The sequence below is a fragment of the Oncorhynchus tshawytscha genome, linkage group LG27 (genome assembly GCF_018296145.1).
Source record: "Oncorhynchus tshawytscha isolate Ot180627B linkage group LG27, Otsh_v2.0, whole genome shotgun sequence".
NCBI classification, from domain to species: domain Eukaryota; kingdom Metazoa; phylum Chordata; class Actinopteri; order Salmoniformes; family Salmonidae; genus Oncorhynchus; species Oncorhynchus tshawytscha.
Window position 1 is genome coordinate 1595438 of NC_056455.1, and position 25490 is coordinate 1620927.

Sequence of the window (25490 nt, forward strand, 5' to 3'; positions counted from 1 at the left end):
GCCACATATGGCCTGGGATGCTTGTGACATACACTAAGTGTACAAAACATTAAGAACACCTGCTCTTTCCATGACATAGTTTTCACCTGGATTATCCTGGTCAGTCTATGATCCCTTATTAATGTCACCTTTTAAATCCACTTCAAGTGGGAGACGGGTTAAAGAGGTATTTTTTAAGCCTAGAGATGTGTGCCATTTAGAGGATGAATGGGCAAGACAGCAGGGTATGGTAGTAGGTGCCAGGCGCACTGGTTTGTGTCAAGAACTGCAACACTGCTGTTTTTTTTTTCAAGCTCAACAGTTTCCCGTGTGTATCAAGAACGGTCCACCACCCAAAGGACATCCAGCCAACTTGACACAACTGTGGGACGCACTGGAGTCAACATGGGTCAGCATTCCTGTGGAATACTTTAGACACCTTGCAGCGTCCATGGCCCGACAAATTGAAGCTGTTCAGAGGGCGAAAGGGGGGTGCAACTCAATATACTAAATATAGTTTTACATACACACCCACCCCCCTATATGACTGGGACTGGAACTCACCATAGTAGGGTGGACGGTAACTTGGCCTTGGAATGAGCTGTAGGACAGGGCCCATTCCGAGCCCCTGTGCAGGGCACTGTGCACAGCAGACCGGGCCCTGAGTTGGGTAGGGGTACGGGGGAAGGAAAGGGTAGCGGAGAGCAGCCTCTGGTGGGCAGGAGAGCAGAGAGTACGGCTGCTCCAGGCTACTGATGCTGGGGCTGTATCGCCCAGGGAGTGAGTGGTGGGATTTACCCTGGTCATGACAGCCCTCCTCTACTGGGCAACTGGCAAAGTCTGCACAGTGTGGGTATGAGTAGGATGGCAGGCTGTCCGGGTATTGCCCTCCAGTGTGTCCGTCGCTGCTGTTGGCAAAGCTGGATTTCGGCCAGGCGTACCTCTGGTGGTCCAGGGCACTCAGACACATCTCTTCCTGTCCGGGGTAGGGTGTCTGGGGGCTGTAGCCAGCACATAGTCCCTGGGGTGGCCAGTTTGGGCTGGATCTTGACGGTGGTTCTTCTTGGCTGCCGTGTGGCTCTCTATTGGCCATCCTGCTCTGGTTGAGGACTTCTGGATAATTGAGTTGACTATGGGGTCTTAAGTGTAGGGCACTAGATATGGATACGTCACTCATTGTCTCATCATTCTCCTCACACTGACTGTGACTGTCCAGCAGGGGAGGGAGTCTACAGAGAGTGAAGAGACAAGTCAGCCAACAGTGTATAACCTGGAACAGGGATGGGCCACTTCGATCATGAGGGGCCGCAGTGGTTCACATGTCTGCGTTCCCACATGAATACAGAGCTGGCCCTAAGTTACATTTTGTTGCCCCCCCATCCCTACCTTGCGGGCAAAACATTTTACTGGCTCCCCTCTTGACAGCAGAGAGAATAAAAGTTTGAGTTAATTTCCTGTAATTCTACTCATTTTGCCATGAGGCGGAGAGAAGATTTGGCAATTTATACTGTAACTCATTTCCTATATATATATAATTCAACACATTTTTGCCATGGGGAGGGAAGAAATATTTGCAGTTTTTAATATGATATCTGAATGACAGTGACTAACAAAATCAATGGGGGCTTCCTGGTCAGTAATATGACCATGATTACTAGAAGTTTAGATAGCTGGAGAGACTAACTTACCAATCTAAAAAATGGTAGCTGACATGGGATAATTGACTGACTGTCAGTGACAGGCATAACAAGTGAAAAGCTACTGATGCACAACCAAATTTCAAAATTGCACCTTGTGAATTCTACCATTCTAACTGGGGCTAGTTGCCCATCCCTGACCTAGAAAGTACTCCATAGTGAGATGCCAGTGAATGACAGCTCTCAAATACAGTGCCTTCAGTTAGTATTCATACCTATTGACTTATTCCACATGTTGTGTTACAGCCTGAATTCAAAATGAATTAAATTGACTGAGTCAATACTTATTATTTAGGCTTGCCATAACAAAAGGGGTTAAATATACTGAACTTTTTTTATTTTTATGCACCATGCACCAATTTCAACGATTTTACTGAGTTACAGTTCGGAAATCAGTCACTTTAAAATAAATAAATTAGGCTCTAATCTATGGATTTCACATGACAGGGCAGGGGTGCAGTCAGTTGGGAAACAGGCCCATCCAATCAGAACTAGTTTTTCTCCACTAAAAGGCTTTATTACAGACAAAAATATGCCTCAGTTTCATCAGCTGTCCGGGTGGCTGGTCTCAGACAATCTCACAGGTGAAGAAGCCAGATGTGGAGGTCCTGGGCTGGCATGGTTACACGTGGTCTGTGGTTGTGAGGCCGGTTGGACATACTGACAAATTCTCTAAAACGACATTGGAGGCTTATGGTAGAGAAATGAACATTCAATCGTCAGGCAACAGCTCTGGTGGCCATTCCTGCAGTCAGCATGCCAATTGCACGCTCTCTCAAAACTTGAGACATCTGTGGCATTGTGTTGTGTGACAAAACTGCACATCTTAGAGTTGCCTTTTATCCCCAGCTCAAGGTGCACCTGTGTAATGATCATGCTGTTTAATCAGCTTATGATATGCCACGTCTGTCCAGTGGATGGATCATCTTGGCAAAGGAGAAATGCTCACTCACAGGGATGTAAACAAATTTGTGTACAAAATGAGAGAAATAATATTTGTGTGTGTATGGAACATGTCTGGGATATTTTATTTCAGCTCATGAAATCAACACTTTACATGTTGTGTTTATGTTTTTGTTCAGTTTACTTATTGACTCGACATTTCAGCTTGACATTTATGATTTTGTGAAAATGACAACAAATGTAATTCTACTTTCACATTATGGGCTAGTGACAAAATCTAAATTAAATACATTTTAAATTCAGTCTGTAACACAACATGTGGAAAAGGTCAAGAGGCGTGAATACTTTCTGAAGGCACTGTGAGAATTATGTGGTGATCTTTATCATCATCAACCGAGTAACTACCACACAACTGTTCAAAGCCTTTGTCTGCACTGTAATTAATAGAAGCCATTTTGCTACAGTAAGCAATGTGTCGTGCGAGCTTCTGAGGCGATTACCTTGGAGATGCACTTTGCAGAGAGGGTAACATCGTTCACTTATTCCAAGGACACCAAAGGATTTCACAAACCTGTCATTAAAATTATTACTGAGACCCCAGCGCAAGAGTTACAGGTCAAACCACAAACAGACTCAAAACAAAAAAGTGTCTAGGCAGCAGGTTTTACAATGCACGCTTGGATATGCAGAACAATATCTTCAGGCTACTGGTGTATCTGGTAAGGCACAGGAACACCTACTTTTCACATCTTGTTTTGTAGCTCAGGAAAAAATAATAGCTAAGAAAAAGTTTAAGTATGAAGTGACTTCTACCTAGGAATATGCTTAGGATTGACTATGAGTATGAATGCTGCATAAATATGATTCGTTTTTTCTGATGTATTAACTTTGACCACATCAACCTAAAACTGACACAAAACAAAGGCAATGTAAAGGAGAAAAACAACTAGATGTTATGCAGTCAAAGAAAGCGAACTTACCTTAGGAATGATTCAAGGTAGGAATGACAGGTTAAAAATGCACGTTTTACTTCTCTTTTTACCAAACTCTACATAACAATTTACATTCCTAACCGGAAGAAATCTGTATTAAGTTCCGACGAGCGCACTGTGCCTTTCGAGACAACGGACTATTCAGGAACAGCCCCGTCCGAGCTACGCAGGTAGACCTTCCTTTCTCCCAAGCCCCGCCCATCCCGCGTTGGAAGTCAAATAAGAGTGTGAAACATATTTGAGATACCAAAACAACACACAACTACATTGTAGGAGCCATTTATCATATTTTGTCTAATATCTATTTAATTCCCAATATTTGCATATGAATACAAACGATGTAAAGTTCAGTTTGCATGTCTGTAGACATACATATAAGATATTGAGGTGTAGACAGTCCATTTTAAAATCAGCACACAAGCTACAAATGTGCTTTACTGCAGGGCCGGTCCATACAGCACTCTACCATGGCTTGGATGGGCAGTCGGGGAAAAGCTGTGTTTATATGACGAAATGTATAGAGCTTTATGTAACATTGACAAACTTGAAAGATGGATTATGAAGAAATCACTCTGCCATTTCCTGTTGGTACAATTTTAAAAGTTCGCATAATTTCATTTTGTTGCAAAACAAAATAAGTGCAAAGAATCTTTGTACCATCTAAACCGCTGTGAAATGTATTTTCAATAACCAAAAATATTGTATTTTCTACTTTTTGAAACTGGTGTACAAAACCGAAAGTAAAATACACAAAAAGGAAATTTAAGAACGGGAAGCATAAAAATAGTGCACATAGAACAGACTTCATAGACTTGCTTTCAATGCGAATGACAAATCTATAACTCATATTTATATGTGCATTTGGTCAGGCCGCCCAAAAAGTTGCATATTGCAGCTTTAACATTGATGTTGAACTGTAAAGATCTTTGACTGAAGATCATTGTGGCATTGTACTCAGCTCAACTCATAATCTGACTTGAGTGACTTGAAAGAGCTCCAGCTGGTTGCAACCTGGACTCAGTGGTAGACGTAACATAGTAAATGGATTTCCTTGACAGTCAAATTAGTATGATATGTTCCGTTTGGTATTGTACATGCACTATATATATATATATATACAAAGGTATGTGGACACCCCTTCAAATGAGTGGATTTGGCCATTTCAGCCACACAATCTCCATAGACAAACATTGGCAGTAGAATGGCCTTACTGAAGAGCTCAGTGACTTAACATGGCACCGTCATACGATGCCACCTTTCCAACAAATCAGTTCGTCAAATGTCAGCCCTGCTAGTGCAGCCCTGGTCCTATAAGTGCACCAAAAATCCTTAAATTTCCATCCCTAACTATAACATTTTCCGACAAGAGAACTGCCAATGGGGGCGGAGTTTCAATCTACTGCAGAGATAGCCTGCAAAGTTCTATCAGACCTATAACTATCCTACCCTGCCATTCTAAGGTCTTCGAAAGCCAAGTTAACAAACAGATCACCGACCATTTCGAATCCCACCGTACCTTCTTTTTATTTATTTTAATACACCTTTATTTAACCAGGTAGGCAAGCTGAGAACAAGTTCTCATTTACAATTGCGACCTGGCCAAGATAAAGCAAAGCAGTTCGACAAATACAACGACACAGAGTTACACATGGAGTAAAACAAACATACAGCCAATAATACAGTAGAAACAAGTCTATATACGATGTGAGCAAATGAGGTGAGATAAGGGAGGTACAGTGCCTTGCGAAAGTATTCGGCCCCCTTGAACTTTGCGAGCTTTTGCCACATTTCAGGCTTCAAACATAAAGATATAAAACTGTATTTTTTTGTGAAGAATCAACAACAAGTGGGACACGATCATGAAGTGGAACGAAATTTATTGGATATTTCAAACTTTTTTAACAAATCAAAAACTGAAAAATTGGGCGTGCAAAATGATTCAGCCCCCTTAAGTTAATACTTTGTAGTGCCACCTTTTGCTGCGATTACAGCTGTAAGTTGCTTGGGGTATGTCTCTATCAGTTTTGCACATCGAGAGACTGACATTTTTTCCCATTCTTCCTTGCAAAACAGCTCGAGCTCAGTGAGGTTGGATGGAGAGCATTTGTGAATAGCAGTTTTCAGTTCTTTCCACAGATTCTCGATTGGATTCAGGTCTGGACTTTGACTTGGCCATTCTAACACCTGGATATGTTTATTTTTTAACCATTCCATTGTAGATTTTGCTTTATGTTTTGGATCATTGTCTTGTTGGAAGACAAATCTCTGTCCCAGTCTCAGGTCTTTTGCAGACTCCATCAGGTTTTCTTCCAGAATGGTCCTGTATTTGGCTCCATCCATCTTCCCATCAATTTTAACCAACTTCCCTGTCCCTGCTGAAGAAAAGCAGGCCCAAACCATGATGCTGCCACCACCATGTTTGACAGTGGGGATGGTGTGTGTTCAGGGTGATGAGCTGTGTTGCTTTTACGCCAAACATAACGTTTTGCATTGTTGCCAAAAAGTTACATTTTGGTTTCATCTGACCAGAGCACCTTCTTCCACATGTTTGGTGTGTCTCCCAGGTGGCTTGTGGCAAACTTTAAACAACACTTTTTATGGATATCTTTAAGAAATGGCTTTCTTCTTGCCACTCTTCCATAAAGGCCAGATTTGTGCAATATACGACTGATTGTTGTCCTATGGACAGAGTCTCCCACCTCAGCTGTAGATCTCTGCAGTTCATCCAGAGTGATCATGGGCCTCTTGGCTACATCTCTGATCAGTCTTCTCCTTGTATGAGCTGAAAGTTTAGAGGGACGGCCAGGTCTTGGTAGATTTGCAGTGGTCTGATACTCCTTCCATTTCAATATTATCGCTTGCACAGTGCTCCTTGGGATGTTTAAAGCTTGGGAAATCTTTTTGTATCCAAATCCGGCTTTAAACTTCTTCACAACAGTATCTCGGACCTGCCTGGTGTGTTCCTTGTTCTTCATGATGCTCTCTGCGCTTTTAACGGACCTCTGAGACTATCACAGTGCAGGTGCATTTATACGGAGACTTGATTACACACAGGTGGATTGTATTTATCATCATTAGTCATTTAGGTCAACATTGGATCATTCCGAGATCCTCACTGAACTTCTGGAGAGAGTTTGCTGCACTGAAAGTAAAGGGGCTGAATAATTTTGCACGCCCAATTTTTCAGTTTTTGATTTGTTAAAAAAGTTTGAAATATCCAATAAATGTCATTCCACTTCATGATTGTGTCCCACTTGTTGTTGATTCTTCACAAAAAAATACAGTTTTATATCTTTATGTTTGAAGCCTGAAATGTGGCAAAAAGTCGCAAAGTTCAAGGGGGCCGAATACTTTCGCAAGGCACTGTAAAGGCAAAAAAAGGCCATGGTGGCAAAGTAAATACAATATAGCAAGTAAAACACTGGAATGGTAGATTTACAGTGGAAGAATGTGCAACGTAGAAATAAAAATAATGGGGTGCAAAGGAGCAAAATAAATAAATAAATAAAATAAATACAGTAGGGAAAGAGGTAGTTGTTTGGGCTAAATTATAGGTGGGCTATGTACAGGTGCAGTAATCTGTGAGCTGCTCTGACAGCTGGTGCTTAAAGCTAGTGAGGGAGATAAGTGTTTCCAGTTTCAGAGATTTTTGTAGTTCGTTCCAGTCATTGGCAGCAGAGAACTGGAAGGAGAGGCGGCCAAAGAAATAATTGGTTTTGGGGGTGACAAGAGAGATATACCTGCTGGAGCGCGTGCTACAGGTTGGTGATGCTATGGTGACCAGCGAGCTGAGATAAGGGGGGACTTTACCTAGCAGGGTCTTGTAGATGACATGGAGCCAGTGGGTTTGGCGACGAGTATGAAGTGAGGGCCAGCCAACGAGAGCGTACAAGTCGCAATGGTTGGTAATATATGGGGCTTTGGTGACAAAACGGATGGCACTGTGATAGTCTGCATCCAATTTGTTGAGTAGTGTATTGGAGGTTATTTTGTAAATTACATCACCGAAGGCGAGAATTGGTAGGATGGTCAGTTTTACAAGGGTATGTTTGGCAGCATGAGTGAAGGATGCTTTGTTGCGAAATAGGAAGCCAATTCTAGATTTAACTTTGGATTGGAGATGTTTGATGTGGGTCTGGAAGGAGAGTTTATAGTCTAACCAGACACCTAGGTATTTGTAGTTGTCCACGTATTCTAAGTCAGAGCCGTCCAGAGTAGTGATGTTGGACAGGCGGGCAGGTGCAGGCAGCGATCGGTTGAAGAGCATGCATTTAGTTTTACTTGTATTTAAGAGCAATTGGAGGCCACAGAAGGAGAATTGTATGGCATTGAAGCTTGCCTGGAGGGTTGTTAACACAGTGTCCAAAGAAGGGCCAGAAGTATACAGAATGGTGTCGTCTGCGTATAGGTGGATCAGAGACTCACCAGCAGCAAGAGCGACATCATTGATGTATACAAAGAAGAGAGTCGGTCCAAGAATTGAACCCTGTGGCACCCCCATAGGGACTGCCAGAGGTCCGGACAGCTGACCCTCCGATTTGACACACTGAACTCTATCAGAGAAGTAGTTGGTGAACCAGGCGAGGCAATCATTTGAGAAACCAAGGCTGCCGAGTCTGCCGATGAGGATGTGGTGATTGACAGAGTCGAAGGCCTTGGCCAGATCAATGAATACGGCTGCACAGTAATGTTTCTTATCGATGGCGGTTAAGATTGTTTAGGACCTTGAGCGTGGCTGAGGTGCACCCATGACCAGCTTTGAAACCAGATTGCATAGCAGAGAGGGTATGGTGAGATTCGAAATGGTCGGTTGACTTGGCTTTCGAAGACCTTAGAAAGGCAGGGTAGGATAGATATAGGTCTGTAGCAGTTTGGGTCAAGAGTGTCCCCCCCTTTGAAGAGGGGGATGACCGCAGCTGCTTTCCAATCTTTGGGAATCTCAGATGACACGAAAGAGAGGTTGAACAGGCTAGTAATAGGTGTGGCAACAATTTCGGCAGGTAATTTTTGAAAGAAAGGGTCCAGATTGTCTAGCCCGGCTGATTTGTAGGGGTCCAGATTTTGCAGCTCTTTCAGAACATCAGCTGACTGGATTTGGGAGAAGGAGAAATGAGGAAGGCTTGGGCGAGTTGCTGTGGGGGGTGCAGTGCTGTTGACCGGGGTAGGGGTAGCCAGGTGGAAAGCATGGCCAGCCGTAGAAAAATGCTTATTGAAATTCTCAATTATAGTGGATTTATCAGTGGTGACAGTGTTTCCTATCTTCAGTGCAGTGGGCAGCTGGGAGGGGGTGTTCTTATTTTCCATGGACTTTACAATGTCCCAGAACATTTTTGAGTTAGTATTGCAGGAAGCAAATTTCTGCTTGAAAAAGCTAGCCTTGGCTTTTCTAACTGCCTGTGTATAATGGTTTCTAGCTTCCCTGAAAAGCTGCATATCACGGGGGTTGTTCGATGCTAATGCAGAACGCCATAGGATGTTTTTGTGTTGGTTAAGGGGAGTCAGGTCTGGGGAGAACCAAGGGCTATCTGTTCCTGGTTCTAAATTTCTTGAATGGGGCATGCTTATTTAAGATGGTTAGGAAGGCATTTAAAAAAAATATCCAGGCATCCTCTACTGACGGGATGAGATCAATATCCTTCCAGGATACCCCGGCCAGATCGATTAGAAAGGCCTGCTCGCTGAAGTGTTTCAGGGAGCGTTTGACAGTGATGAGTGGAGGTCGTTTGATCGCTGACCCATTACGGATGCAGGCAATGAGGCAGTGATCGCTGAGATCTTGGTTGAAGACAGCAGAGGTGTATTTAGAGGGCAAGTTGGTTAGGATGATATCTATGAGGGTGTCTGTGTTTACGGCTTTGGGGAGGTACCTGGTAGATTAATTGATCATTTGTGTGAGATTGAGGGCATCAAGCTTAGATTGTAGGATGGCTGGGGTGTTAAGCATGTTCCAGTTTAGGTCGCCTAGCAGCACGAGCTCTGAAGATAGATGGGGGGCAATCAGTTCACATATGGTGTCCAGAGCACAGCTGGGGGCAGAGAGTGGTCTATAGCAGGTGGCAACGGTGAGAGACTTGTTTTTAGAGGTGGATTTTTAAAAGTAGAACTTCAAATTGTTTGGGTACAGACCTGGATAGTAGGACAGAACTCTGCAGGCTATCTTTGCAGTAGAATGAAAATTTCAGAATTTTTGGTGGTCTTCCTAAGCCAGGATTCAGACACAGCTAGAACATCCGGGTTGGCAGAGTGTGCTAAAGCAGTGAATAAAACAAACTTAGGGAGGAGGCTTCTAATGTTAACATGCATGAAACCAAGGCTATTACGGTTACAGAAGTCAACAAAAGAGAGTGCATGGGGAATAGGAGTGGAGCTAGGCACTGCAGGGCCTGGATTCACCTCTACATCACCAGAGGAAAAGAGGAGGAGTAGGATAAGGGTACGGCTAAAAGCAATGAGAATTGGTCGTCTAGAACGTCTGGAATAGAGAGTAAAAGGAGGTTTCTGGGGGATATAAAATAGCTTCAAGGTATAAAGTACAGACAAAGGTATGGTAGGATGTGAATACATTGGAGGTAAACCTAGGTATTGAGTGATGATGAGAGAGATATTGTCTCTAGAAACATTGAAACCAGGAGATGTCATCGCATGTGTGGGTGGTGGAACTAATAGGTTGGATAAGGTATAGTGAGCAGGACTAGAGGCTCAACAGTGAAATAAGCCAATAAACACTAACCAGAACAGCAATGGACAAGGCATATTGTGTCATGTGTCATACATGTCCAGGCCCATCTGAAGTTTGCTAGAGAGCATTTGGATGATCCAGAAGAAGACTGTGAGAATGTCATATGGTCAGATGAAACCAAAATATAACTTTTTGGTAAAAACTCAACTCGTCGTGTTTGGAGGACAAAGAATGCTGAGTTGCATCCAAAGAACACCATACCTACTATGAAGCATGGGGGTGGAAACATCATGCTTTGGGGCTGTTTTTCTGCAAAGGGTCCAGGACGACTGATCTGTGTAAAGGAAAGAATGAATGGGGCCATGTATCGTGAGATTTTGAGTGAAAACCTCCTTCCATCAGCAAGGGCATTGAAGATGAAACGGGGCTGGGTCTTTCAGCATGACAATGATCCCAAACACACCGCCCGGGCAACGAAGGAGTGGCTTCGTAAGAAGCATTTCAAGGTCCTGGAGTGGCATAGCCAGTCTCCAGATCTCAACCCCATAGAAAATCTTTGGAGGGAGTTGAAAGTCTGTGTTGCCCAGCAACAGCCCCAAAACATCACTGCTCTAGAGGAGATCTGCATGGAGGAATGGGCCAAAATACCAGCAACAGTGTGTGAAAACCTTGTGAAGACTTACAGAAAACGTTTGACCTCTGTCATTGCCAACAAAGGGTATATAACAAAGTATTGAGATAAACCTTTTGTTATTGACCAAAAACTTATTTTCCACCATAATTTGCAAATAAATTCATTTTAAAAATCCTACAATGTGATTTTCTGGATTTTTTTTCTTCTAATTTTGTCTGTCATAGTTGAAGTGTACCTATGATGAAAATTACAGGCCTCTCTCATCTTTTTAAGTGGGAGAACTGGCACAATTGGTGGCTGACTAAATACTTTTTTGCCCCACTGTATATATATATTTATATTTCATAAAACGGCATTAGCACTTACCCTTCCAGAAGTACGCCCTGTCCTTGCAGAAACAGCTCCTCAGTTCCTGTTTGAATCATAACACTCAAAGATTCCTCAAACAAAAAAATCTGTTTCACTTTCACTTTAGATTTTGACTTCGCTTTTTCTGATTTATTCGCCATGATATCTTCAATGAAATCGTTGAAAATACAACTACTTCCGGCGCCGACAGAGATGGCCGCCTCGCTTCGCGTTCCTAGGAAACTATGCAGTTTTTTGTTTTTTTACGTGTTATTTCTTACATTAGTACCCCAGGTCATCTTAGGTTTCATTACATACAGTCGAGAAGAACTACTGAATATAAGATCAGCGTCAACTCACCATCAGTACGACCAAGAATATGTTTTTCGCGACGCGGATCCTGTGTTCTGCCTTACAAACAGGACAACAGAGTGGATCCCATGCAGCGACCCAAAAAAACGACTCCGAAAAAGAGGGAAACGAGGCGGTCTTCTGGTCAGACTCCGGAGACGGGCACACCGTGCACCACTCCCTAGCATTCTTCTTGCCAATGTCCAGTCTCTTGACAACAAGGTTGATGAAATCCGAGCAAGGGTAGCATTCCAGAGGGACATCAGAGACTGTAACGTTCTTTGCTTCACGGAAATATGGCTCACTGGAGAGACGCTATCCGAGGCGGTGCAGCCAACGGGTTTCTCCACGCATCGCGCCGACAGAAACAAACATCTTTCTGGTAAGAAGAGGGGCGGGGGCGTATGCCTTATGACTAACGTGACATGGTGTGATGAAAGAAACATACAGGAACTCAAATCCTTCTGTTCACCTGATTTAGAATTCCTCACAATCAAATGTAGACCGCATTATCTACCAAGAGAATTCTCTTCGATTATAATCACAGCCGTATATATCCCCCCCCAAAGCAGACACATCGATGGCTCTGAACGAACTTTATTTAACTCTCTGCAAACTGGAAACGATTTATCCGGAGGCTGCATTCATTGTAGCTGGGGATTTTAACAAGGCTAATCTGAAAACAAGACTCCCTAAATTTTATCAGCATATTGATTGCGCAACCAGGGGTGGAAAGACCTTGGATCATTGTTACTCTAACTTCCGCGACGCATATAAGGACCTGCCCCGCCCCCCTTTCGGAAAAGCTGACCACGACTCCATTTTGTTGATCCCTGCCTACAGACAGAAACTAAAACAAGAGGCTCCCACGCTGAGGTCTGTTCAACGCTGGTCTGACCAAGCTGACTCCACACTCCAAGACTGCTTCCATCACGTGGACTGGGAGATGTTTCGTATTGCGTCAGATATCAGCGTATTCGTCAATGTTGTTTCGGTGTGCGAGTTCATTAGAACGTGCGTTGAAGATGTCATTCCCATAGCAACGATTAAAACATTTTCCTAACCAGAAACCGTGGATTGATGGCAGCATTCGTGTGAAACTGAAAGCGCGAACCACTGCTTTTAATCAGGGCAAGGTGTCTGGTAACATGACTGAATACAAACAGTGCAGCTATTCCCTCCGCAAGGCTATTAAACAAGCTAAGCGTCAGTACAGAGACAAAGTAGAATCTCAATTCAACGGCTCAGACACAAGAGGCATGTGGCAGGGTCTACAGTCAATCACGGACTACAGGAAGAAATCCAGCCCAGTCACGGACCAGGATGTCTTGCTCCCAGGCAGACTAAATCACTTTTTTTGCCCGCTTTGAGGACAATACAGTGCCACTGACACGGCCTGCAATGAAAACATGCGGTCTCTCCTTCACTGCAGCCGAGGTGAGTAAGACATTTAAACGTGTTAACCCTCGCAAGGCTGCAGGCCCAGACGGCATCCCCAGCCGCGCCCTCAGAGCATGCGCAGACCAGCTGGCCGGTGTGTTTACGGACATATTCAATCAATCCCTATACCAGTCTGCTGTTCCCACATGCTTCAAGAGGGCCACCATTGTTCCTGTTCCCAAGAAAGCTAAGGTAACTGAGCTAAACGACTACCGCCCCGTAGCACTCACATCCATCATCATGAAGTGCTTTGAGAGACTAGTCAAGGACCATATCGCCTCCACCCTACCTGACCCTCTAGACCCACTCCAATTTGCTTACCGCCCAAATAGGTCCACAGATGATGCAATCTCAACCACACTGCACACTGCCCTAACCCATCTGGACAAGAGGAATACCTATGTGAGAATGCTGTTCATCGACTACAGCTCGGCATTCAACACCATAGTACCCTCCAAGCTCGTCATCAAGCTCGAGACCCTGGGTCTCGACCCCGCCCTGTGCAACTGGGTACTGGACTTCCTGACGGGCCGCCCCCAGGTGGTGAGGGTAGGCAACAACATCTCCTCCCCGCTGATCCTCAACACTGGGGCCCCACAAGGGTGCGTTCTGAGCCCTCTCCTGTACTCCCTGTTCACCCACGACTGCGTGGCCACGCACGCCTCCAACTCAATCATCAAGTTTGCGGACGACACAACAGTGGTAGGCTTGATTAACAACAACGACGAGACGGCCTACAGGGAGGAGGTGAGGGCCCTCGGAGTGTGGTGTCAGGAAAATAACCTCACACTCAACGTCAACAAAACTAAGGAGATGATTGTGGACTTCAGGAAACAGCAGAGGGAACACCCCCCTATCCACATCGATGGAACAGTAGTGGAGAGGGTAGCAAGTTTTAAGTTCCTCGGCATACACATCACAGACAAACTGAATTGGTCCACTCACACAGACAGCATCGTGAAGAAGGCGCAGCAGCGCCTCTTCAACCTCAGGAGGCTGAAGAAATTTGGCTTGTCACCAAAAGCACTCACAAACTTCTACAGATGCACAATCGAGAGCATCCTGGCGGGCTGTATCACCGCCTGGTACGGCAACTGCTCCGCCCTCAACCGTAAGGCTCTCAGAGGGTAGTGAGGTCTGCACAACGCATCACCGGGGGCAAACTACCTGCCCTCCAGGATACCTACACCACCCGATGTTACAGGAAGGCCATAAAGATCAAGGACATCAACCACCCGAGCCACTGCCTGTTCACCCCGCTATCATCCAGAAGGCGAGGTCAGTACAGGTGCATCAAAGCTGGGACCGAGAGACTGAAAAACAGCTTCTATCTCAAGGCCATCAGACTGTTAAACAGCCACCACTAACATTGAGTGGCTGCTGCCAACACACTGACACTGACTCAACTCCAGCCACTTTAATAATGGGAATTGATGGGAAATGATGTAAATATATCACTAGCCACTTTAAACAATGCTACCTTATATAATGTTACTTACCCTACATTATTCATCTCATATGCATACGTATATACTGTACTCTATATCATCGACTGTATCCTTATGTAATACATGTATCACTAGCCACTTTAACTATGCCACTTTGTTTACATACTCATCTCATATGTATATACTGTACTCGATACCATCTACTGTATCTTGCCTATGCTGCTCTGTACCATCACTCATTCATATATCCTTATGTACATATTCTTTATCCCCTTACACTGTGTATAAGACAGTAGTTTTGGAATTGTTAGTTAGATTACTTGTTGGTTATTACTGCATTGTCGGAACTAGAAGCACAAGCATTTCGCTACACTCGCATTAACATCTGCTAACCATGTGTATGTGACAAATAAAATTTGATTTGATTTGATTTCCGAAATAATGCTGCACGTAACAAGCCTCACAGCAACTCCTCTGATCGTCAAGGCGAGAATGGAGTTCGTTACGCGTGCGATTACAAACAAGGAATGTTGGTCCAACCCAAAACCATTACATACTGGCGTTTACCTCAGCTCATTGGCTATCTACCCAGCTAGATTTCAAGAAGATCAGTGGTCATTGGGCAGAAATAGAGTCCATCAACAAAGCTTCGCTAAAATTATTGGTGCGTAAGGTAGTCTCATTGTCTTCAAATAAGTTCACGTCGGTCAATACTCCCTGAAAAAAAAAAAAGAGGTTTGGCTGTGTTGCAAACATCCAGAGGAATGCACTGAAACCAACCATGACTAGATAAACAATGGTTTACCTGGTGTAATTACGTCGAATGCTCCGTAAAAAAATTGATAGAGATGGAATTCACGGCACAAACGGGTTACAAAATGTTTCGATTTAAGCTATAAAAATGGATTTTATCAAAGAAAACGGCACTTCATTTGATCACTGGGACCCTCGGGAAGAGAAATAAGAGCAAGATATCAGAATGTAAGTCATCATTTTACCTTCAGATGTGAATGTGTACAAACTGTCATGGCGGAAAATGTTTCTGTTGTTGATTGCTCTTCTCAAACAAAAGCATGGTATTTGTTCTCTGTAATAGCTATTTTAAATTGGAAAACGTAGTTTTATAACCAAGATTCTAATCTTTTGAAGGGTGTAAGACACTTGCATTTTCAAGAATGTTTAATGTTACGACGTTGTATTTTTAGTTGTCACTCTGAAATTTCGCCTGATGTTGATCCCTGTACAGGGATCACAGCCATAAGCATCTCCAATCCAAAATTAAATCTAGAATAATGGTCTGGGGCTGTTTTGCAGGGATCGGGCTAGTGTCGGGTTCACCTTGGGGTCATGATAGGGGCTGTACCAAATGTTTGATGTATTATAATAATTGATTATGCTTATGTTGTATTAATAGAAGGGGAGGGGTTATAAGACACCTCCCTCCTTACATTTATAGGGTCCTATACTGCAGATTAACAATATATATTCATTATAATGTTTAATACTGTTCCACAGTATTTCTAGTCTCTGCCTCTTATAAAGAAATGGTCTGGAGGCTGTTATAGCAGTAAAGGGGGGACCAACTCCATATTAATCCCAATGTTGTTGGAATGAGATGTTCAAAGAGCAGGTGTCCACATACATTTGGTCATAGTGTGTAGTGTGTATACAATGCAATTCGTAAAGTATTCAGACCCCTTGACTTTTTCACATTTCGTAACGTTACAGCCTTACTCTAAAATGGATCAAATATTTTTTTCCCCTCAATCTACACACAATACCCCATAATGACAGAGCAAAAACAGGTTTAGACATTTTTGCAAATATATCATTTAAAAAAAAACAGAAATATCTTATTTACATAAGTATTCAGACCCTTTGCTATGAGACTCGAAATTGAGCTCAGGTGAATCCTGTTTCCATTGATCATCCTTGAGCTGTTTCTACAACTTGATTGGAGTCCAAATCCACCTGTGGTAAATTCAAAATGATAAAGAATTGATTTGGAAAGGCTATATATAGTTTAAGTTGGAAGTTTACATACACCTTAGCCAAATACATTTAAGCTCAGTTTCACAATTCCTGACATTTAATCCTAGTAAATTGTTTTAGGTCAGTTAGGATCACCACTTTATTTTAAGAATGTGAAATGTCAGAATAATAGTAGAGAATTATTCCAGCTTTAATTCATTTCATCACAATCCCAGTGGGTCAGAAGTTTACAAACACTCAGTTTTTGGTCGCATTGCCTTTAAATTGTTTAACTTGGGTCAAACGTTTCAGGTAGCCTTCCACAAGCTTCCCACAATAAGTTGGGTGAATGTTGGCCCATTCCTCCTGACAGAGCTGGTGTAACTGAGTCAAGATTTTAGGCCTCCCTGCTCGCACACGCTTTTTCAGTTCTGCCCACAAATGTTCTATAGGGTTGAGGTCAGGGCTTTGTACCTTGACTTTATTGTCCTTAGGCCATTTTGCAAAAACTTTGGAAATATGCTTGGGGTCATTGTCCATTTGGAAGATGCATTTGCGACCAAGCTTTAACTTCCTGACTGATGTCTTGAGATGTTGTTTCAATATATCCACATCATTTTCTTCTCTAATGATGCCATCTATTTTGTCAAGTGCACCAGTCCCACCTGCAGCAAAGCACCCCCACAACATGATGCTGCCACCCCCGTGCTTCACGGTTGGGATGGTGTTCTTCGGCTTGCAAGCCTCCCCCTTTTTCCTCCAAACATAACGATGGTCATTTTGGCCAAACAGTTCTATTTTTGTTTCATCAGACCAGAGGACATTTTTCCAAAAAGTACGATCTTTGTCCCCATGTGCAGTTGCAAACCGTAGTCTGGCTTTTTTATGGCAATTTTGGAGCAGTGGCATCTTCCTTGCTGAGGGGCCTTTCAGGTTATGTCGATATAGGACTCGTTTTACTGTGGATATAGATACTTATGTACTTGTTTCCTCCAGCATCTTCACAATGTCCTTTGCTGTTGTTTTGGGATTGATTTGCACTTTTTGCACCAAAGTATGTTCATCTCTAGGAGACAGAACGCGTCTCCTTCCTGAGCGGTATGACGGCTTCGTGGTCCCTTGGTGTTTATACTTGCGTACTATTGTTTGTACAGATGAGCGTGGTACCTTCAGGCATTTGGAAATTGCTCCCAAGGATGAACCAGAATTGTGGGAGGTCTACACATTTTTTTCTGAGGTCTTAGCTGATTTCTTTTGATTTTCCTATGATGTTAAGCAAAGCCTATCAGAAGCTTCTAAAGCCATGACATCATTTTGCGGAATTTTCCAAGCAGTTTAAAGGCACAGTCAACTTTGTGTATGTAAAACGTCTGACCCACTGGAATTGTAATACAGTGAATTATAAGTGAAATAAGGTCTGTAAACAATTGTTGGAAAAATTACTTGTGTCATACACAAAGTAGATGTCATAACAGACTTGCCAAAACTATAGATTGTTAACAAGAAATTTGTGGAGTGGTTGATAAAGGAGTTAATGACTCCAACCTAAGTGTATGTAAACTTCAACTGTAAGTTCCCACAGTTGACACTGCATGTCAGAGCAAAAACCAAGCCATGAGGTCAAAGGAATTGCCTGTAGAGCTCCAAGACAGGATTGTGTCACAGCATTGATCCGGGGAAGAGTACCAAAAAATGTCTGCTGTATTGAAGCTCACCAAGAACACGGGGGCCTCCATCATTCTTAAATGGAATAAGTTTGGAACCACCAAGACTCTACCTAGACTGCAGCGCCAGCTGTGCCACCAGAGACTCTGGGTTCACGCCCAGGCTCTGTTGTAACCGGCCGCGACCGGGAGGTCCGTGGGGCGACGCACAATTGGCCTAGCGTTGTCCGGGTTAGGGAGGGTTTGGCCGGTAGGGAAATCCTTGTCTCATCGCGCACCAGCGACTCCTGTGGCGGGCCGGGCGCAGTGCGCGCTAACCAAGGTTGCCAGGTGCACGTTGTTTCCTCCGACACATTGGTGCGGCTGGCTTCCGGCGCTGTGTTAAGAAGCAGTGCGGCTTGGTTGGGTTGTGTATCGGAGGACGCATGACTTTCAACCTTCGTCTCTCCTGAGCCCGTACGGGAGTTGTAGCGATGTGACAAGATAGTAGCTACTAAAACAATTGGATACCACAAAATTGCGGAGAAAAGGGGGTAAAAAATAAAATATATATATATATATTTTTAAAGACTCTACCTAGAGCTGTCAGCCCAGCCAAACTGAGCAATCAAGGGAGAAGGGCCTTGGTCAGGGAGGTGACCAAAAACCTGATGGTCACTCTGAACAACTTCCAGAATTCCTCTGTGGAGATGCGAGAACCTTCCAGAAGTACAACCATCTCTAAAGCACCACCAATCTGGCCTTCATGGTAGAGTAGCCAGATGGAAAGCCACTCCTCAGTAAAAAGCACATGACAGCCTGCTTGGAGTTTGCCAAGAGGCACCTAAAGGACTCTCATACCATGAGAAATAAGATTCTCTGGTCTGATGAAACCAAGATTGAACTCTTTGGCCTGAATGCCAAGCGTCACATCTGGAGGAAACCTGGCACCATCCCTACGGTGAAGCATGGTGGTGGCAGTATCATGCTGCGGGGATGTTTTTCAGGGACTGGGAGACTAGTCAGGATCGAGGGAAAGGAGCCAAGTACAGAGAGATCCTTGATGAAAACCTTCTCTAGAGCGCTCAGAACCTCAGACTGAGGCGAAGGTTTACCTTCCAACAGGCCAACGACCTTAAGCACACACACACACTATTTTACCAAATAGGGCTATCTTATGTATACCACCCCTACCTTGTCACAACTGATTGGCTCAAATGCATTAAGAAGGAGCGGCAGGGTAGCCTAGTGGTTAGAGCCTTGGACTAGTAACCAGAAGGTTGCAAGTTCAAATCCCCGAGCTGACAAGGTACAAATCTGTTGTTCTGCCCCTGAACAGGCAGTTAACCCACTGTTCCTAGGCCGTCATTGAAAATAAGAATTTGTTCTTACCTAGTTAAATAAAAGGTAAAATAAGAAAGGAATTCCACCTTTCCAGGTGACTACCTCATGGAGCTGGTTGAGAGAATGCCAATAGTTTCCAAAGCTTAAGGCTACTTTGAAGAATCTCAAATATGTACTATAATTTGTTTAACAGTTTGTGGGTACTACATGATTCAGGTTTGGAAACTATGTGTGTTATTTCAGTTGATGTCTTCACTATTCTACAATGTAGAAAAGAAAGAAAAACCCTTGACTGGTACTGTATACACGCACACACACAAATAGATTATATTTTCACCAGCTGAGTTTTGCACCCCTGTGTCAGTATACCGAACTGTGTCACAAATCACTAATTGGCTGTTAAGTGACCGTTTTCGATGCCATATCAAAAGCCAACCCCACTGTGGTACAGAGCTTCCCGTCTTCCTCATCTCTCCTGCTATTTAGATGCTACTGTCTTCCAGATTTTAGTCAGACTACGAAGGTGATGCTACTAATTGTTTACCTGCACATGCTTTATTATGAACATTGATTGATACCAAGTGTTCTTAGGGCCAACCTGGGGCCTGTTGCACAAAAGTAGAATTAAGACATCCGGGATAAATGACTCAGCTGAGCTCAATGAAGCCAAAACATGTGCGTCCAGGCTTAATTGGTTGCACAAAGACCAAGCCAGGATGAGCAGACACGGATTCATTAAGCCAGGTGAAACCAATCCTGGATAGGTGCGCGCTCACGGCTCACTCAAATAGACCCCGCCACAGATCACAGATTAACTGATTTACCATGGCAACTAGAGCCGCGTACTTTTCCCCGTCGGAAGCACAAATCCTCATGGAGGCATACGAGGAGGTAAAAGATATAATTAAGAAGAAAGGCAACACCGCCACAGTGATAAAGCAAAGAGAAAAAGCGTGGCAAAGTATTGCAGACCGCCTGAATGCGTAAGTAGTGCACAATTACACACTCACCGCTCCGCTGAAACATCACAATTACAATTCAAATATTTAATTCACATCTCCAAAAATGCAGTTGTACTGTAATTATGAAACGGTTAAATTTTTTATTGAAATGCACTGCAGATATGAGTGAAATTGTGTAAAGTAACTCCATCACACTGTATAAAGCTATGATAAATTTTTTGATATTTTTACTGAAAACAAGACAAAAATACCAAGTAATTTTTTGCAGTGTGACTCCATTAAATGTGTGTGTGTGTGTGTGTGTGTGTGTGTGTGTGTGTGTGTGTGTGTGTAGATTAAACATGAACGGGCCAAAACGGACATGGCAGCAGGTCAAAATCAAATACAAGAACATTCTGCAGAATGGTATGGTCCCTGACTAATATTTAACAAAGCACAAGCATATATTGTACCCAGAAGGTGCCTGCTCACACATTGTCTGTACTGTTTTAGCAGTGAAAAAGAATACCCACAGACAAGGCACGGGTGGTGGGTCACCAAAGGCTGACCTTACCCCAGCAGAGGACATGGCCTTGGAGCTAAATAAAGGCAGGCCCGTCTTAGAGGGGATCCCTGGGGGAAAGAGACGAGCATAGGTTCCTCCCAAGATGCCACCCGCTTCATTCAAGGTATGTCCTTCCATCTCTACATGGGATACAACCACATTCATATTGAATCAATTTGGACTGTCTGACTTTGGTTTACCTATTGCCTTGCAGTGTCTGGCAGCACTGTGTTCCTGTTAGAGCCACCAGCACAAGCACCAGATGATGCTGATCCAGTGAGTACTCCATCAAAGGCATACTGTAGGCCTGGCATGTCTTGTCTACTAGCTTCAATATGAATCTGATTAAATGTGATAGGGTGAAGGCCCCAGTGCAGCAGCAACAGCACATGATGGAGACGATGATGAGGAGGAGACCATCTCTCTGGATTCCAGAAGGCATGAGGTATCATGTTAAGACTGTGAAAGTACTATTTACTCTACAATGGTGAGGAGTCCTCATCAAAATCAAAAAATCTAATTTCTTTTACAGGACCCAGATGCTATACAGTGGGAAAACCAGCCTGGCAACATAGTGCGTATTAATAAAAGGACACCACATCCTGCCAAATTCCAGCTGCGCTAATTGTATTGTGTTCACAGAGCTCACAAGCTATCAGAAAGTTGTATGGCAACCACCTCCGGCGCCAAATAGAACTGGCAGACATAGACATTCAGTACAAGAAGAAAAAGATGGAAAATCTTGCACTGGAGTTCGAAATAAAAAAGAGGACAATTAGGAAACTGGACCTTGAAATAAAAAAACTTGAGAGGGAGGTGAGATATGCCTTCAATGTACACTGTATGCTAACTGTAACACAAATGTATTAATCATTATTTTTCTTTCCTCCCCCAGCTCCAAGAAGATGACACAGCTCAAAATAAAAATTAGGTATATTCTCGTAAAGTCAAGTGAGCCATGACATATGAGCTCTTATTGTGAGCACACAGGACGGTGGCATCTTTCTAAGGTTTTTTTTTATTTTCCCAGCAATCAGTACAACCAAGTCATCGTTATAAGGCATCGCCCTCTTTTGCCCACCCCCAGCACCAGGTGTGGCCACTAGCCTATATGAAGGCCCAAAATTGTGTGTTCCTTTCTGCTCTGACAATGGCATGCCCATTCGTGCGAGATGTGGTGGATGAAGAAGCACTTGTGCTGAGGAGAGCCTTCAGGCGAGAAAGGGTCTTCAGGGACCGGTTGGACCCACTGGCCTTCCCTGATGACCATCTATATGAAAGATACAGGTTTTCTGCAGATGGCATCAGGTATCTATGCAGACTACTGGGTCCCAGGATTAAGCACCGCACTGCACGGAGCCATGCACTGAGTGTGGAGCAAATGGTTTGTGTGGCCTTGCGCTTTTTTGCTAGTGGAGCCTTCCTGTACTCAGTGGGGGATGCAGAACAGCTGAACAAGGCCACAATTTGCCGCACAATAAGGAGTGTGTGTCTGGCTATCAAAGCATTAGCAGATGTCTTCATCTCCTTCCCTGGCCACAGAAGACTCTGTGACATCAAAGAGGAGTTCTATAGGATTGCAGGTAAGAGGATCTACAAATTACAGGACAACTGTTAACACATAGTAGGATACTCATTACTTTGTGTGACAGGTTTCCCCAATGTCATTGGTGCAGTGGACTGCACACACATAAGGATAAAAGCCCCCTCAGGTGCCCATGAGGCCGATTTTGTGAATAGGAAATCCTTTCACAGCATTAATGTTCAGGTGAACATAACTTTTGATATTGTCCATTGACGAACACTCTGCATTGCCAGTGATGTGCATTGATTGGTGTAATATTCCTCATCTTATGATTTCAGATGGTCTGCAATGCTGACTGTGTGATCAGCAATGTTGTGGCAAAATGGCCTGGCTCAGTCCATGACTCCAGAATCTTTCGGGCCTCTGAAATCTATCATGCCTATCACAAGGTAAGCCACACAACCCCTATTTATAACCATCATGGCTGTGTCAAGAATATCACTGTGTTTATGAGGTAGTAATGATGAGATTTTGTGTTGACAGGTGAATTCTCTGGTGTGTTGCTGGGAGACAGGGGTATGGCTGCCAGCCTTTTCTCCTGACACCTTTCACAGACCCCCAGGAAGCACAGCAGGCCTACAACCATGCCCATGCCAGGACCAGGGCCAGAGTTGAAATGACCTTTGGCCTCCTGAAGGCACGCTTTCACTGCCTTCACAAATTAAGGGTCAGCCCTGTTAGGGCATGTGATATTACTGTGGCTTGTGCTGTCCTCCACAATGTGGCCTGCCTGAGGAAGGAGAGGGCCCCCAGAGTGCCACCAGCCATGGACTGGGACAATCCGGCAATCTTCCCTGATGACGACAGTGGTCGGCTGCTGAGGGACCAATATGTGTTGAATTATTTTAGTTAGTATGTGTGCTTTCAATTTTGGTTAAATATGTCCTGCGGTGGCAGAGGAATTTGGGTTTTTTGGGTTCGTTTTTTGACGAATTTGGCCTCTTATGATGTTTGTGCGGTATACTGTGTGTAATACAAGGCTGCAGGGAGGCTACTGCATCCATTCATTTGTCTGTTCAGTTGATGTGTATGGATTTGTCCTGCATTTATTTTAGTGTGCAGACATGCAGGGTGTGTTATATACAGACCTTTGAATGTGTATGTATCATTTTGTATAATATGCTTGGATTCTGTGCTTTCCATCTTGTAGAGTCACTGTGACTTCAGTTTCGAAAGGAGCTGATGGTTTACCTGCTTTGTTTTGTCCTTATTCAATAAAGGAACATAATGTTACACATGGTGTTTTTATATTCATATGGAATGTGTATTTGTTTATATGACAGAGTACTAGGGCCACACTGAAGAAAAAGGATAAAGTCATAAATTTATGAGGCTGGTTCATTCTGCAGAAAAGCTACATATTGTTTTTACAGTTTTGATACTTATGACAATGTGATACTTAATATTCTGGCACATCAGCATGTCTTTGTTTATGAAACCATACTGAAGTACAATTTCACGAAATGCCCCACATCTGTCATTTTAACAACTGTCCTCCTTTAAAACAACTGGTTACAATATTATGACTTGTGTTTTTTTTCCCCTCTGTGGCCCTAATATTCTATCATTTTATATATAGCCTTATAGTCTATGGGAAACTGTAAATTATCTAATGATAGCAACATCATCTAAAAATCATTTTTTATCCAAAATCATTGAAATTAATGATCACAAACGTTTAAATAATAACAGTGGGTCTAGTTATATGTGATAATGTATAGTGAGCAGTGAAATAACTATTGGTTTCCATTTGTGGTGACTGCTGACTGACATTAGGGATGAGATTAAATAGATCCTGGAATTTAGCCTGGTCTGGAGCAGGCTAGCTCCACAGAATAAATCTCCATGGTAATTTATACCATAACATATCCTCCTGCCCCCTATCCATCTTTAGTGCAACCGGATTACGGATCAATTGAGCCAGGATCACCAAGATATCCTGGCTTAATCCCTTATCCTAGTTTTGTGCAACAGGCCCCTGGTCTCAGAACATTTTATATTGTTCTGTATGTAAATTCGAGACACTCCTTTTAGTATATGTTACGTATTAATTTGTCGATGTCCATCACCCATTTCGTATGATATGTTAAGGTGTACAATTCATATATGTTACGGATTTGGAAGTAATACAATATGTTACGAATTCGCAAGACGTAGAATAGGTTACCAATTTTCAAAATGTATGATATGATTCCAATTTGTTGTGGGTAAACGTTACCTAGGTGGCTAACATTATTTAGCTGGCTAACGTTTTCTATGCTAGGGTTAGGGATAAGGTTATGAGTTGGGTTAAAGGGTTGCAGTTAAGGTTAGGGAAAGGGTTAGCTAACAACATGCTAAGTAGTTGCAAATTAGCTAAAAAGTAACTAATTAGCTAGAAAGCTAAACTTGTCCGTGATTAGAGTGGAACACGCAACCTTTGGGTTGCTAGACGTTCGCGTTATATGCCCAACCAACCTCCCTCCGTTTTTTGCCTTAATAAGAAACCTTCCGTCTTATTTAACCATACCAAACTGTAACACATTTTTACTAATTTGAGTGTCCCGGATTTACATGTACTATGTCTTTGAGACCAGGGCATGCTGATTTAATCGGTGTGCATGATGGCAATGATAAAACAGCAACAATTTATATCCTTATTTGGTCCTGTTAGACATATATTTCCCTGTCAACTCTACTCACCTCCCTTTTCATCATTCCATCAACTTTGCTCTCCTCCTTTCCATCATCGTCCTTTCAGTGTCTAGTATATCATGCCAGGCGGTTCTGGATCTTTCCATTGGTGGTGTCAGAGTACTCACTAGTTACCACAGCCACAAATTCGTAATGCCTGCCTATTTCTACAATTTCTCTTCTTAAAGTTTGATTTTCAACCTAACATTAAACCCTAACCTTAACCACAATGGTAACCTTATGCCTAACCTTAAATTAAGACCATAAAGCTCATTTATGTTTTCATGAATTTTTACG

The 25490-nt window shown here is 43.2% G+C and overlaps 1 protein-coding gene across 4 annotated transcripts in view; it reads right to left on the reverse strand.

Moving 5' to 3' along the window:
- Positions 1-25314, reverse strand: part of LOC112259034 (E3 ubiquitin ligase TRAF3IP2) — a 33264-nt gene extending 7950 nt beyond the window's left edge. Inside the window, exons 1-3 of one of the 4 annotated variants that reach the window (XM_024433808.2) lie at positions 3560-3734; positions 3080-3168; positions 544-1208 (exon numbers count right to left, since the gene is read on the reverse strand). In XM_024433808.2, the coding sequence (XP_024289576.1) occupies positions 544-1208; positions 3080-3111 (697 nt within the window). In that variant the 5' untranslated portion in view covers positions 3112-3168; positions 3560-3734. Of the gene's footprint in view, positions 1-543; positions 1209-3079; positions 3169-3559; positions 3735-25202 lie in introns of those variants that run through there. The other 3 variants (XM_024433800.2, XM_024433815.2, XM_024433824.2) reach the window with 3 other exon arrangements.
- Between the last annotated feature and the right edge of the window lie 176 nt (positions 25315-25490).